The sequence below is a fragment of the Anas acuta genome, chromosome 18 (assembly GCF_963932015.1).
Source record: "Anas acuta chromosome 18, bAnaAcu1.1, whole genome shotgun sequence".
NCBI classification, from domain to species: Eukaryota; Metazoa; Chordata; class Aves; order Anseriformes; family Anatidae; genus Anas; species Anas acuta.
Window position 1 is genome coordinate 11,931,438 of NC_088996.1, and position 14,355 is coordinate 11,945,792.

Below are 14,355 nucleotides of genomic sequence, written 5' to 3' on the forward strand. Positions count from 1 at the left end.
CTGCCCTCCCCGCTGGCTTCCTACGGGTCCAATGTACATAATTACCTCGGCTGGCTACATCTAAGCAGGATTAAGTGCATTACGCGATATTATCTCCCAGCAATCTGATTACGAGGCTGCCTTTAAACGCATAATGTGTTTTTCGTACCGACTTACACCACACGCCAAAAAATCAAACAAGAAAACGCGCCTTGCAAACAAGTCCGCGAGAAATCCCCACCCGCGGACGCCCGCGAGGCTTTCAAGCCTCTCGGGAAGGCTTTTTGGGCTGAATGTGGCAGGCTGGAGCCTTCCAAAAACGTCGAGTGGCCAGGACGAGGTGGGCAGGGGTGGTGATGGTGATTCCCATGGGAGCCTGGCCCCGCTGCCCGGCTCACCTGCAGCTCTGGGGACAAAGGGACATTGTCCCCAAACCACCTCCGTGCCTGGCCCTGGGTGAGCGCTCCTGTCCCCATACCCACTGCTCCTCCACTGGGGACACGGCAGCCACAGCTGTTTTTAACAGGATTTTTTTTTCTTTTTATTTTTTCCTCGAGGGATTTGTTGTGGTTGGGTTTTTCTGAGTCACAAAGCTCCAGCCGGGGTCGGGAGCTGGGGCTGGGCTGCAAAACCCCAGTGAAACACACCCGTGGGTGCCTGGGTGAGGCATGGCACAGATGCCTTTCTTCATCTTTTTCTTCTCATTTTCCCTTCTCCATGCTTGATTTCTGGTTGAGAAGCAGGAGCTCTGACAAGCCGAGAACCATTAAAGAAGAAAAGAAAAGCAGCAGAACGCGGGGAGGAGAAGACAAAGCAGGGATTTACTGCGCTGAAATAAATCAGTGCAAACTCAGAATTTCCCATTTATTGAAACCAATCACAGTAAAAAGGTCAAATCCATTGGCAAACAGTAGTTTTGTATCATCCAGAGTGACATACAAACAAATGAAACCCAACCGAAACGAGGAACTGAACAGAAATGCATGGCTCTGACCGGGTTTACTCCAGCCTCTTCCCCCGGCTGCCCTGGTGCAGCCTCTCCAGCAGGACCCACGCTGGCTGGCACCACCCTGTGCCCACAGGTACGGCCGCAGAGGGGCTGAGATGCAAGCAGCAGCCAAGAGATCCAGTTATGCTGCTGAAAAATCTCATTAACCCCTTTTTCCTGAAAATTTCCTGAAAAATGAAGCAGCCTTGGTGGAGGGCGAGGTGTGCCTTGCACCCACTCCTGCATTTTGCTCTCTGCTTGAGCACGAAGCAGGTTCAGCCGTGGCACGGCACGGGGAGGGGACAGGAGATGCTCCAAAGGAAGACGGCAAAGAGGCAGCCACATTAATGAGTGTTTAATTAGGGGAATTAGCTCCCACTGATGAGCTATCGCATCCCGATGCTGCTCGGGAGGATGAGAGTTTCTGGCACCCTGGGGTCCTCGGGGAGGTTAACTCAGCACCGGGCTGGGCAGAGGGGGGCTGAGGAGCCCCCAGGGCCACCTCTGGGGGCTGCAGGAGATTGTCGGGGAGCTGTCAACGATTTGAAAGAGCAGCCAGAAAAAAAGCAAATTCAATAATGCCCCATGGCCGTGGGCCCATGTGGAAATGCCTCCTGCTGCACAACAGGCACGGAGCACACCGCGGGGAACCACACCTTGCCTTGTCACCGAGTGCCTGCTAGAAAACACAAAGATTCTCCTCTCCTTATTTTTTTTTACCCTCTGGGTATCGGACAAGCCACCATGCACTGGAACAAAGCCCTGCTTAGGAAATAAGTTTAGGAAAAATCAGTATTTTCCTCTCACAGAGATACCAAGAAAATTCATTTTTATTTGCTTGGACTACTTGTATCCGTCAGAACAACGAAAGCCCTAAAACATTGCCCAGGCCCAGCGGGATGTGTCAGACCTGCTGCCCCACAGGGTGCTGCACGTGTTGTCCTAGCCCTAATTCTTCCCCCTGCCTTCCAGAACCAGGGGTGGGAATTGAGGAGTTTACCTCATTAAATGCCTTGGGACGCAACCCTAAGCATGCGACGGTGAATTCCTGCCCTTCTGCAGACCAAGGATGATCAAAACCCACCTGACTCAGAGAAAACACCCCAGAGCTGAAGGAAAAGTCAAGCAGGACCTGTGCCCTGGCCGATGTGTCTCAGCCCTCTAGGGGGAAACAGAAAATCTGGTGGCGAAAGGAAAGCAGGACCCGCACCGAACCCCCCGCGTTTGTGCTTTGGAAACCATCGACGTGACGTTGGGGGGAGCAGACAGACCAAATCAGAGGGAATTAACACCAAACCGGATCCCAAAAAAATAGTCATGTACAAAAAAAAAATAAAAAAAATAAAAATCGAAGAGGCTAAGGCGTGCCCGGTCCCCAATGTGCCACCACGGCCGCTGGTGAGAAGCCTTCCCGCGGGGAGCAGCGAGCTGCCCTACCCCAGGCCGACGTCCAGGGACATCATCACCACGAAGCCGAGCACGGAGGTCCAGGAAGCCAGCTTCCCGTTGCCACTGCAGGGAAAAAAAACGAAGGGGTGAGCTCCTGGGGTGCTTGTAGGGTGGGTAAAGCACAGCTCGGAGCCTCGTCGGGGAAGGGAAGGGGTCTCCTGGAGCCCTCGGGTACCTCCCTGTGCTCACCTGGTCTGCGCCTCGGGGATGATATCGTCCATCACCACGTAGACCATGGCTCCGGCCGCGAAGCCCAGGGCGTAGGGGAGGAGAGGCTCTGCCACCACCACGGCGAAGGCACCAAAGACGCCAGCCAAGGGCTCCACCATGCCGCTCAGCTGCCCGTACCTGCAAGGCAACGAGCCTGAAAGGGGCTGCGCACCCCGGGAAGCCCCTCACGGGGAGCACCGAGGGGCTGCGGCGTGGGGAACGGGGTCCTCTCCGGTGCCACCGTGTCCAGGAGGAGGTCAGACGCTGTCCTGCACACACCAAGCCCCCTGGGTCACTCTCGACAGGGGATGAGAGCAATTTGACCAAACCCCGTTGATTTTTCCAGGCTGGGAATTAAGGCACCATCCGGATCCTTCCCCCCAAAACATCTCTGTGGGGTTTGGGGATCCAGGTTGCAGGCAGGGCTGGGTCAGAGAGGAAAAATTTGCAACCAGCACAGCTCAGTCCCCAAAAGGACACCCGGCCACAGCCTCACCGCTCTCCCCCCTCCTCATTTTCCTTCCTTCTGGGGCTGTTTTAAGGAACAAAGCTCCCCAGCCCAGGGGAGCTCCCTTCCAGCAGCAGCCCTGGTGCAAGTCCCAGCCCTGGCTGCGCTGGCCGAAATGGAGGTGGGTGGGAGGGAAAGAAAACAAAGCCCCCCCCCTGCCCTCCCATCCATCACCCGGCCGAGCACACGTGCACGGGCAGGAACGCGGCCCTGCGCCTGCAGAGTTCATGCCCTCGGCTTTTTCACCTCGGGGGAGAAGGAGAAAAACAAAGTGGGTTTGAAACGCAGCCCAGAGCGAAGTGAGAGAAAAACCAAACCAAAACAAAACCCAAAAAAATAAAAAATAAAAATAAAGACTTTTTGGGGCAGGATCTGGGAGCTGAGCGCAGGCACTGCTCAGCCGGCTGAGCTGGGCTGGAGCAAAACCACGGGGACCGGGGCGAGCTGGGGGCTTGGGGCTGAGCTGGGGGGCACCGGGCAGCACCCCCTGCTCCCCTCCCAGGCTGCTGGCAGGTCTGCAGCACAACATCAGCCCCAGAAAACCCTCCCCGTTGAGCACAAAGACCATGGGAAGAGGCTCTTGGCTAACACAAACCCATCCCGAGGGTACCCCAAGGCACCCGATGAGGGGGAGCTGCTCGCAGGGTGCTGGTGCCGTGGGCTGGGGGCAGCTCTGCCTACCAGAACGCCTTCCAGGTGGAAAATCCCGCGCCACGTAAAGGCAGGCTGACGGCGAGGCCTTCGGGGAAGTTCTGGATGCCGATCCCGATCGCCAGGTTCCTGCCAAACAAAAGAGCGCGCGTGGGTACCCGCAGCCACCTGGGGTGGAAAGGACGGGCTGGGAATTGGGAAGAGAAAGGGGTTGTGAAAGATGTGCCTCTAATGCAAGCACAGCTCGCCCTGGTGAATATTTAAGGTGAGCACAGCAACGCATGGGCCCGATTCTGGGTGCAGAGCAGAAATAAGGCGAGCTCTCCAAACGATGCTGGAGGGGTTGGGGGCAGCAGGGAGGCACCCCAACAGCAGCCAGACCCCAACAAGGTTGGGAAAGGGAGAGGGGAGAGGTCTGTCCGTCCCTAACGTAACCCAGGCTGCTGTGAGGACCAGTCCTAAGGCACAAAAGATAAAAAGCCCCGATAAAGGGGCTTACACGGGGAGGCACGGCAAACTTGAACGGCTGCAATTAGAGCCCCGTGGCCCCAGGGGCAGAAAACTCGGGTCTTGTAGGGTTTGAAACCCAAGGGCAACCCGGAGAGGTTTGGATGCTGGGTGTGGATTTGTCCCTGGGGACACCGAACTCGACCACCCCGGGGGGCTCGAGCTGGGAGCCTCAAGGAGCCCCCGGCCCCTACCCGGCCCCAGCGGGGTCGGCGATTCCTCATCCAGCAGCTGAGAGCTCCCTTTGCTGCCCCAAACACTTGTTTCCCATTAGTAAAATAAGACTGGTGAGAAAAAAGCTCTCCGGGTTGTTTAAACTTCTACCACGGTTTACAGAAGAGGGGGGGGGGGGGGAGAGGCTGTGGGTTTCCCTAAGCAGGACAGGCTGCTACAATCAAAAACATTATTCAAGGCAAAGAGAGAGGGAACGGAGGGGGAAAAACATCCCTTTTAGAAAACACTGGGGCCGCTGTCTGTGTGCTGGTGTGCTTTTTTTTTTTCCTCCTCCTTCCCTCGCCTTCACACAAAGCAGCTATTACCAGCCCCAACCACAACAAATTAATGGGGTGGGAGAGGGAAGTGTGAATGGAGGGGTCTGTACGGGAAGCAGCCCCGAGCTCCCCCCTCGCTGACCCCTTTGCTGTGGGGCTGCCCGGGCAGAGAGGCAGCCCCCAGGGCCACGAGGGGGGGAATTTAACCCAGGAAGAGACCCAGCAGGAGAAATGCAGCCGGGTGGGCTCGCCCCTGCCCTCCTCCTCCCCTCTCTGCCATGCGCACCCCTTGGCGAACCCATTGGGGCTCCCTAAAAGCAGGAGCCAGCCCCAGCCCACGGCAGCACCGATGCCCAGGGGGTCTGGGGCATGCTGGGGGAGTGGGCTCGGGGGGCACGGGCCTGCCTGGGGGAGGTAGAGGTGCTGGCAGGGAGGAAGGCTCAGGGAGAGAGGTGCTGCACCCACGGGGAGCGATGGTCATGCACTGCGGGTGCTCCGACCCCAAAAGGGACACGCCAGGGCCAGGTCACCCCCTTCCACCACCCCTCGGTGGGAAGCAGCCACCTGTCCCCTGCTCCAAGCCAGGTTTTAACCTGTTTTCCCTAGGAATATGGGTGCAAAAACCCAAGGAACAGGGGTGCAAAAGGTGCAGGCATCGTGCCACGAGGGTGCCAGCCGTCGGGCGCAGACACAGCTCAAGCGTGCGGCACCACAGGAGGCAAAGGCCACCAGAGCCCCAGCACCTTGCCCTGGGACATCCACGGGGGAGAAAGGACTTTCTGGGCTCAGCTTCAGGGTGACACTGTCCCCATGATGGCACCGAACCCCTCTGAATTGCTCCTGCTCCCCCAACCCACGCTCCCCACATGTCACAGCCCCGCGTTCCTCCAGCGCTTCCCAGCACCGCAGCTCTGCCTGGAGCGCTTCGTGGATTTTCGGGCTCCCTGAGCCTTTTCCCAGAGACGCTAATCCCATCAGGATGAGAAGGGCTCCGTGACAACACGGGGGCCAGGAACACACAACCCTTCCTATTTGCTCTGCCTCGGTTCGCTGCACCAAGGGCACCTCCGCTCGCCGCTCCGGGGCCACCTCTGTTTGCCCAGCGCGGCGGCTCGGAGATGTCCGGGTGCTCGGGCGAAGAAACCGAGCTCTGATGCCTCAAGCTGCGAACAAAACCCATCCCAGGAGACATTCCTCTGGCCCTCGGCCGCCGATCCGCACACACCTCACACCTCGGCAGCTCCCGGCTACGCGCTGGGGGAAGAAAGCGAGGGAGTCGCATAAAGCTGCATTGTGCGCGGGGGAAAACAAAGGCGTCCTTATGACGGAAATAGGTGGGGATTCTTGGAAGGCTTCCCCCTGCTGCAAAGAAACACATTGTAAAACAGATGCACAAAGGCAGCCTGCAGCAGGAGGAGGGCCGGGGGCCGTGCCTTCGGGTGCCCACGGGCAGCGGGACGCAGAGGAGGTGGCAAGGAGACGAGGAGCTTTAGCCCAGGGGACAGGCACGAAATGTTTAGGGACATTTGGGTGTCTGAAGTGGGGTAGGGGGGAATAACTGGTACTGGGGTGCGTGAAGCTGACCCTATTTTGTCTGATGGGTTGCCCATGGCCAGCTAAAAGACGTTTTGCAGAGAGGAGGATAACCTTTAATGTACAAAGCGCGTTGATCTGAAAATAGAGGAAACCACACCAGACGCTGGGGATGAGCGTGCTCCTCCAGCAGCTCCACCACCAGCCCCCTGGCCAACGCAGGGAAGTCGCTCAGGTGTCTCTGCCACTTCGGGCACCAGGGCCTCAGGTGTCCTTCGAAATACCAAGGACCAAGGAGCCAAAACGCGTTGGGAACGCTCCCTTTCCCAGCGCTCTGCCCCGGGTTCCCCAGCTGTGAAACGGGGCGAGCCCAGCGACGTGCCCCCTACCCCCTCCACCTGGGAGCAGGAGTGCTGGTCCCACGCACACCTCACACCTCTGCAGATGCCGGCAGAGCCCAGCGGGGTAATTTTAAGGAAGAAAAGGTGAAATCTCGGGCACCTGGCCGAGCGCCACCGAGGACCAGCTCCTCGTGGCAGGAGGGGAGCACCCGCGCCCCCCGGGGCCGTACCCCCGCTGGCTGCCAAGCGCCGCGGCACCACGCTGGGAGGCTCCAAGTTCACTTTCAAAAAAAAAAAAAAAAAAAGTTGGCATCTCCGCATATTTGCAAGGTCAAGGCACAGAAAGCCTTCTATAAGCCTAAACCCTTGTTTTCAAGGGCCTATTCTTTTACAAACTGATTATGAAAGCAGGCTACATATTCTTAACAAGCCCCTTTTCACTCCGGCTTTCAATTCCCTCCAGTGTATAATGTGCATGTGTATTCTTGCATGGCAGGCCCTTACATACTGTTTTGATTGTTATCGTCTTGCCATGAAAGGGCCGATTGTTTTGGGTTCCCGAGATTACATCACGGCTTCCCACTCGGGCTGCCCGTCGAGGTGTTTGATCAGGGCTCGCAGGTGGGAAGGAGCCTGCGGTGAGCGCGGGGCCCTGAGCGTTTCCCCATACCTGCCCTACCTGTTCAACGCAGCTGCCTCGGCACGCAAGCTCTGCCTGGGCTTTCCCGGCGCCTCTCACGCGAGGCAGGGATGCGGCGCTGAACCCGTCCGACATCGGGAACCCAGGAGCCCTGAGCTGTCCTCCTGGGCAGCACGGAGACGGTCAAGCTGGAAGCCGCTGCGTAATTTGCCGGTTGCGCAGAGATATGGGAAGGTTGGGAGTTATACGGGGGAGAAAGGTGGAAAAAATCAGTGCCCTGGTTTTAATTTGGAAGTCATCAGCACAGCTCTCAGCTGACCTGAGCAAGGAGCCTCCCAAATGGCACCGAGGACGGGCAGCAAAGCTGAAAGGAAGCGAAGGGAAGGGAGAAGTGGCAGGGAATAATTTGGGGCACAAAGCAGTGGAAGTGGCGCAGAGCTCAGGAGGCAGGAAAGGGCAGGACGGGCGCACGGACGAGTATCTCAAACTAAAACCACAAAAGCACAAAAAAACAGGCCTGATTTTGATGGATTGCAGAGGTTTTGTGCAAACCACCCTGCCAAGCTCATTGTGGGGCTCTGCTCCGACATCCACAGGGCTCCCGGGGCTGCTCGCAGCCACCTCTGCACAAACACCTGCGAGATGATTTCCCTCCTCGGAGAGCCAAGAAAAGGTCTTCACCACCCCGTGCGTGCACCCAGGGCAGCGACGGGCACAGCCCCAGCCCTGCTGGGTTTGTGACCCCCCCCCGTGCCACTTCTCGCCCCTCCGCTGCCTCTTTTCCAAGCCCCCGGCCGGGGCTGTGCCGCACGGGCTGCGTCCCATCTGCTCGCCTGGCCCCTGGCCAGCCTTCAATACCCAAGGCTTCAATACCCGGCAAACATTTACAATTTTAGGAAATTTTTACCCTTAATTCATCCCCAAGGCACGCACGCAAAGTTCAAAGCCGTAAAACCCGCTCGCTCTCCTCCGAGCGCGCCAAGCGGGACGTGAACTTGAGCTGGAGAGCACGAAATTCCTCGGCTTCCACGGGGCAAATCCCTGGTGTCAGGCAGAAAGGGGGAGGCAGGCGAAGGAGCAGGGCTGCAGGGAGGGGACACGGATGCCACCACCATCCCCTCGTGCAAAACGCCAGCTCACAGCAGGCTCGGGGACCCCCCGTGCCCCCCACATGGCCATACCCTGCAGACCTGGGATGTTCGAGGCCGCAGCAAAGAGCCCAGAGCCAGCCCAAAGCTTTTTCTGCTTGGTTATGGTCGGCTCGCATCCACAGCCCGATCACACCGGGGGGGTCCCGTTGTCTCGGGGCCGTTTATTCCCCTGGGGGTTGAGAATCTGTGCTCTTATCTGCCCGCTTATTTACGGCCCCGTTTGATTTATGAGTCAGCCTCACGCACGGGGTAAAAGTTCACGTCTCCCCCTACCCGCGGCGCACAAAGCCGCGGCTCACGGCTCCGTGCCTTCCTCCTCTCCTCTCTTTTGCTGGGTTTTGACCCCAGCAGGAGGTCAAAACACAGCTCAGGGAGGCTCGACCTGCACCCAGCTCCCCTCAAAGCCCCTGTAAACCCCACCTGCTCGCTCAGGATCCTGCCCGCAGCACCAAACCTGACCCGGCTGTGGCCGCGTGCTGGCAAAGCGAGCAGGAGATGGACCTGGGCTCACAATTGCACTGATTCTGCTCATCCTGGTGGCGTGTAATGAAACTCAGGACCCAGCACAGCCTGCACCACGGACAAATCTCCGTTTGCACAGTTGGGATCTACCTAGATAAAAAGTTTAAGGATGTTTGTGAGCAGCTCAGAGCGTAACTCCCCGGAACGCCACCGCGGCGCTGCCGGGCGCAGCGTTGGCTCCTTTCACCCTGAGGTGCTCTCGTGTGCACGGAATGATGTTACACCTTCACACAGGGAAATGCCTGAAATAACCCAAGCTCGGCTCCCTGCTCCGCTCTGCTTTGGGAAAAGCAAAATTTGGAGCGTTTTACGGTTGCCCTTTCACATGCTGGGTGCTCCGAGCAAAGAAATAAATGCGTAAGATCACCAAATGCTCGCCTCGAAGTGAGCAATCTGTTCTCAAATATGTTCTTTTCCAAAATCTCCCTTCGAGATTGAAGGAAAAGCATAAAGAAAAAGAAATTCAGCCCCAGGAAAGGCAGAAGGAGGCTTGGGGCAGGCTGGGCTGTGCAGGACAGTGCAGCATCGGCCGCCTTGGGGCACCGCAGCTGCCCTGGCTCCCTAAATCCGTGCACCTTGCCATCAGCACCCTGTGGCACCCAGCTCATCGCGTGGCACCCAGCTCACCCCGCTGGGTGTTTTAGCCAAACCTCACCAGTTACCAGGTGGTGTCCAGCCAGATGTGTCCGTGGTTCAGTTTGGGAAGGGCTGCGGAGCACCAGAGGACGCAGCACCCATGGGATCACCGTCCCGCAGCCTAGGGATGGTGCCTGAAAGCAGGGGGTGCTCTGGGGGCGGGTGGTGAGGACAGCTCGGGGCAGAGCACAGCAGGGACAGGGCTTTGGGCATCCTGGCTCACCCCAAGCTCGTCCCCACCTGGGTTAGGGCTCTGCAGGGTCCTGGCCATGCCCCATCTGCACCCCGTTAGCAGCCTCACGGAGCCGTTTGGCCCCAAAATTGAAAAACCATCACCCTGGGGCAGAAATCCTAATTGCTCTTCCCGTCCCCATGTCCCTGCTGCCACCCCACAGCCAGCACCCAGCACCCACATGCACCCATCCAGCTCCACAGCACCCTAAGGACGGGAATTGTGCTTGAATCTGACCCCCAGCTGACTGCAACGTGAGCCAGGGCCCCTTCCTCCACCTCAAAATGTTTGGTTTGGGGCTATTTTTAAATACCCTAAGAAGACCCCAACACAAGACCTCGTTAACTCTGTTTCACATAGCTCAGAGCTGCAGAAATGCCCACCCAAATTTGATTTTCTTTTTTTTAAATATTCGTATAAGCACGCCCATAAATAAAGCGAATTTAATGATGTGGCTGCACTGATCGCGGGTAGGGCTAGAGCTGGAGGGAGATACAGACCCTTATAAAGGCTCTTAAAATATTTTTAAAAATTGAACACGCAGAAGCCGGGTGGTCCGAAAGCAGGGCTGGGATTAGGGCCCACCTATAAAAATTCCCAATAACACCTGCCAGTTAACGTTTACAGCTTCATACAAACCCGCCAACCCTCTCCCTTTTATACAATTCCCTAAACCATCAGCACATCAAAAACGTTACATGGTGTAGAAATCTCAGCACAGAGCAATAGCTGGTGAAGCATTTGGGGAATTATTAGGTGGCAGAAGCATTTGGGGGAATTATTTAATTTTTATCTTTGCTCCGTCCTCCAGTTCCCGTGCACAACAAGCTCGGCAGCCAGCGGCACGCACGGCCCCGATCGCTTACAGGGAACAAAAGCCTCGAGCCCAGCGAGGGAGGGCGGACAAATTGGGTGAATAAAGAGCCGATTCTTCCCCGCTGGGGGTGAGGAGAACCTGAGAGAAGCCAAAGCCCAGCTCTGCAGAGAGGCTCCTCGGCTGCTGGCTGCCCCAGTGGGGCTGTGGGGGAAATGGGGGATGGATGAGCACCGGGGGACGGATGAGCACCAGGGGATGGATGAGCACCACGGGGTAGATGAGCACCAGGGGATGGATGAGCATCATGTGGCCGTCCCTCCATGCTGCTGAGGATCAGCACCAAGAAGCTAAGAGCAAAATTAAAAGCAGGAGCACGTTTTCTCCTCTCCCCTCCCCTGCAACATCGCCGCTAAAATGCGCCAAGGGGGGAGAGTGTGGAAAAGCCCCAGCGCGGCTCCTTTATGCAGCCCCAAAACCTGGAACTAAACAATTTACTAACAGATGTAGCCATAAAAGGCCCCATTATCGCATCTTGTACAGTAACAATGTCTGCATTCAAGTCGCTTCCCCTCCTCTAAGGGTTTATTTTTAAACTGTGCTGCTAAAGAGAGGAGCAGGCCACTGCGGCGGCAAAGCGCGAGCCTCTCGCTCAAAGTGAGCCTTGTTTGGCATTATCTTGATAAGATAAACAGGGATAATGGCTTTTTCTTCCTCTGCTCTTTTCTCTGCCCTCTCTCGTTTATTTTAACGCGAGCAGGAACTGAAGCAGAGCGCTTTGCAGATCAAAGCTGGGCAGAGACCTTCGCGGGAAGGGGCAGGAGAGCACCAGGTTTCCAGGCTTGAACCTGGGTTTGGGGTGGGAGCGGGGCCCTGACACCCACCCAGGGACCCCCTGGGAGCAGGCAGCAGCTCCTGGCATGGCCCCAAAGCTGAGCATCCTCCGAGGGGCACCCCACAGGAGAGGGCACCCCCTCGGTCCCAAAGCGGGGCCGGGGAGCGCAACGGAGCAGGGCGAGGAGCGGGCGGCGAGGCTCCCCGGTGGCGCTGGGGATTTGCTCTGTCGGGAGCCCCTGACTCCTCTCCGGGGTGAATTTTTGGGGAGTGAGTCCAGGCATCAAACAAGCCCTCCAGGCACAGGTTATGCAAGAGAAGATGACTCAAAGTGGTGAGGTATGAACACCTGGAGGGCAGGGACAAAAAGCACCGGGAGGCTGCGGGGAAGAGGAGGAAGGGAGGAAGCTGCCGGGAAAGGGAGCAGATACAAAGGAGCCCCCAGGTCTCCAGAGATAGCACAATGATAGCAAGGGACACAAAGGTCCTTGTCATCCCTCAGGATCTGCTCCTACAGTGCCCACCAGGGGAGGGGGGGCAGGCAGCCACTGCACAGACCTCTGCACGGGGCAACAAATAAAAGCGTTTGCACTTTGTTCCTGATGCAAGGACTGGAAAATGAGGTCTCTGCTCCATCCCTGCACCTCTCCGCATCACAGACTGAGCAGCAAAGCGTAGTGAGACCCCAGCTTTAACATCCTGGCCCTGCAACAGACTGGAAAGCAGAAGGAGCAGTGTGGGAAGCAGCTCCAGCAGCCCGAGCTGTGGCACCCCAGTTACCCCAGTCAGGCACCAGCTGGGACCAGCACTGCCCAGGTCCATCCACAGGACTCCTGACCATCCAGGCACTGCAGAGAACAAACATTTTCCCAGCACAGAAAACATCTGGTAGCTCTGAAGGCAGCTCAGCGAGAACACCGCAGGCCACAGAGGTTTCCCTCTGCAGGTTTGTGCCCTGAGCACCTGTGGAGGTTTCCTTCCCACACACCATGCACCATAACGAGGAGCTGCTCTGAGAGAGGCTGAGCATGTTGGGAATAATCTGCATTATTCGTGCAGATTTCACTTCCCAGGAACAATTTTTCTTGGACGTGGGGTTAAGCCAGAGCACCACGGCCAGTCTGGCTTCTGCTTATCACCGCGAGACCTCGCTGTGCCGCAAACCCAGCGCCTCGAAGTCCTGCAGTGCCTCCAAACAGCAACCGGGAAACTCCATCCCGAAGGACAAAAGCTCCTGTGAAAGGCATAGAGAGGAGCAAGAGAAGGGCGAGACACTGCCTGACACGTTTCACACATATTTGTAAACAGATCACCCTTGGGGAAAGCGACTGGAGCCTGCCTTGTCTTGCTTTCCAGCCAGCCGCTTCCTTCTTCTCATGACCAAGAAGCAGCTTAATATCTGGTTACAATAAAACGCTGTTTTCTGAAAGGCAGAGAGCTAGGAGGATTTTGCAGGAGGGCATTTCTTTATCTGCTCTGCTGCTTGGGCAGGTGAGCGTGGGGCGTCTGTCCCGGCACGACCCCACGAGCAAGGGGAGCGCCCTTTCCGGACACCCACGCCACCTCATTTAATTAAGCTGAGATCTGCTTTGCTGCAAAAAACAAGCATTTGTGCTCCCAAAGCACCCTCGCAGAGGTTGGGACATCCTCACCACCAGCACACTGAGCACCTCCCTGCTGGCACTCATGGCACGGGGCAGCAAGACTCACGGACAAGTCAGGAAAGACAAGCTCCCTCGGGACACCGCCCCGGGTAGGTAACCACCGCTCAATAATAACCATATCCCTTCAGGACAGGTTCATTAAAAGGTGCTTAATGAGCATCTCGCAACAATTTTGTTTTGTAACCAGAGGCCCCAACACGGTGCTTGGGGAAGGAGCAGCCCGGCTGGAGAATGCGCATTTGTCTCGGAGCTGGGGGGCCGTGGAATTCCCCATCCAGCCCCACCTCGCGCTACCACAGGTGTTTTTTTTTCCCATTAGGTGTTCCCGTGCACATCCTCCATCTGATAACGAGGCCAGCAGCGAGGGGCCGACCCCACATTTCGATCCCACCCGAGCTTTCTGAGCTCCACCGCTGATCACGGAGATCGTGTGCGCAAAGGGCAGAGCAACACCCAGCGCGTCTTCTGCTGCCTCAGCCCACAATGATCCCCATTCATCCCAAGAAAACACAGTATTAAATTTTTGCCTGGTTTCAATCTCCGTACATTAATCAAGCCTCAGCTTTTTTTTTTCCTCTTTTCCTTTTTTTTTCTTTTTTTCTTTTTTTCTTCCCAGCCTGAGAGACACAGCGTGGGAGGCACGGGGCTGTCCCATGAAATAATATTTTCCAAGCCGCGCTCAAAGCCTGCCCGTCAAACCCGAAGCCTCCTTTCTGGCTGCTTTACCAGAGCTGGACAGGAAACAATCCGCGGGCACAACAGATCGAAACCCCGGCCGGCGTTCCCAGCACGGAGCTGATGAATGGGAACCATTGTGCTGCAGGGGAGGGAACATCCCCGTCGGCATCGGGGGAAAACTGCAGCTGTCTGCAGCGCCTGCACACGCACACACGGGTGTCCTGCAGCTGCACGGGAGGGCTCCCGGAGCAGCTCGGTGGCACGGCGTTTCAGCAGCACCACCAGGCACTTCTCCCTCTCCTTACGGTGAACCCCGTGGGATTTGTGTGCTCTGGTGCTGCCGAAAAGGAGGGATCGGGACCTTTCCAAGGTGCTCGGGCTCTATCCGAGATGCGCTCCCCAGGTGATGTGGCCACGGGTGCCTTGTCCCCAAGTGGGTCCCAGCCCCAGCAATGCCCAGGGGACACGAGGTGGGGCACCCCGACCCCTCTCCCAGCACTAAGCTCAGGGCACGAGTCCAAAAAAAG

The 14,355-nt window shown here is 57.2% G+C and overlaps 2 protein-coding genes across 4 annotated transcripts in view; one reads left to right on the forward strand and one right to left on the reverse strand.

Moving 5' to 3' along the window:
- The window catches only part of RPL38 (ribosomal protein L38), a 289,914-nt gene that overhangs the window by 72,097 nt on the left and 203,462 nt on the right, over window positions 1-14,355 (forward strand). The window lies entirely within an intron of this gene.
- The window catches only part of SLC39A11 (solute carrier family 39 member 11), a 74,857-nt gene continuing 62,699 nt past the window's right edge, over window positions 2,198-14,355 (reverse strand). For all 3 annotated transcript variants that reach the window (XM_068655410.1, XM_068655409.1, XM_068655408.1), the window contains 3 exons: window positions 3,816-3,914; window positions 2,606-2,764; window positions 2,198-2,479 (listed from right to left, as the gene is read on the reverse strand). In XM_068655410.1, coding sequence (XP_068511511.1) covers window positions 2,401-2,479; window positions 2,606-2,764; window positions 3,816-3,914 — 337 coding nt within the window. In that variant the 3' untranslated portion in view covers window positions 2,198-2,400. The remainder of the gene's footprint in view (window positions 2,480-2,605; window positions 2,765-3,815; window positions 3,915-14,355) is intronic.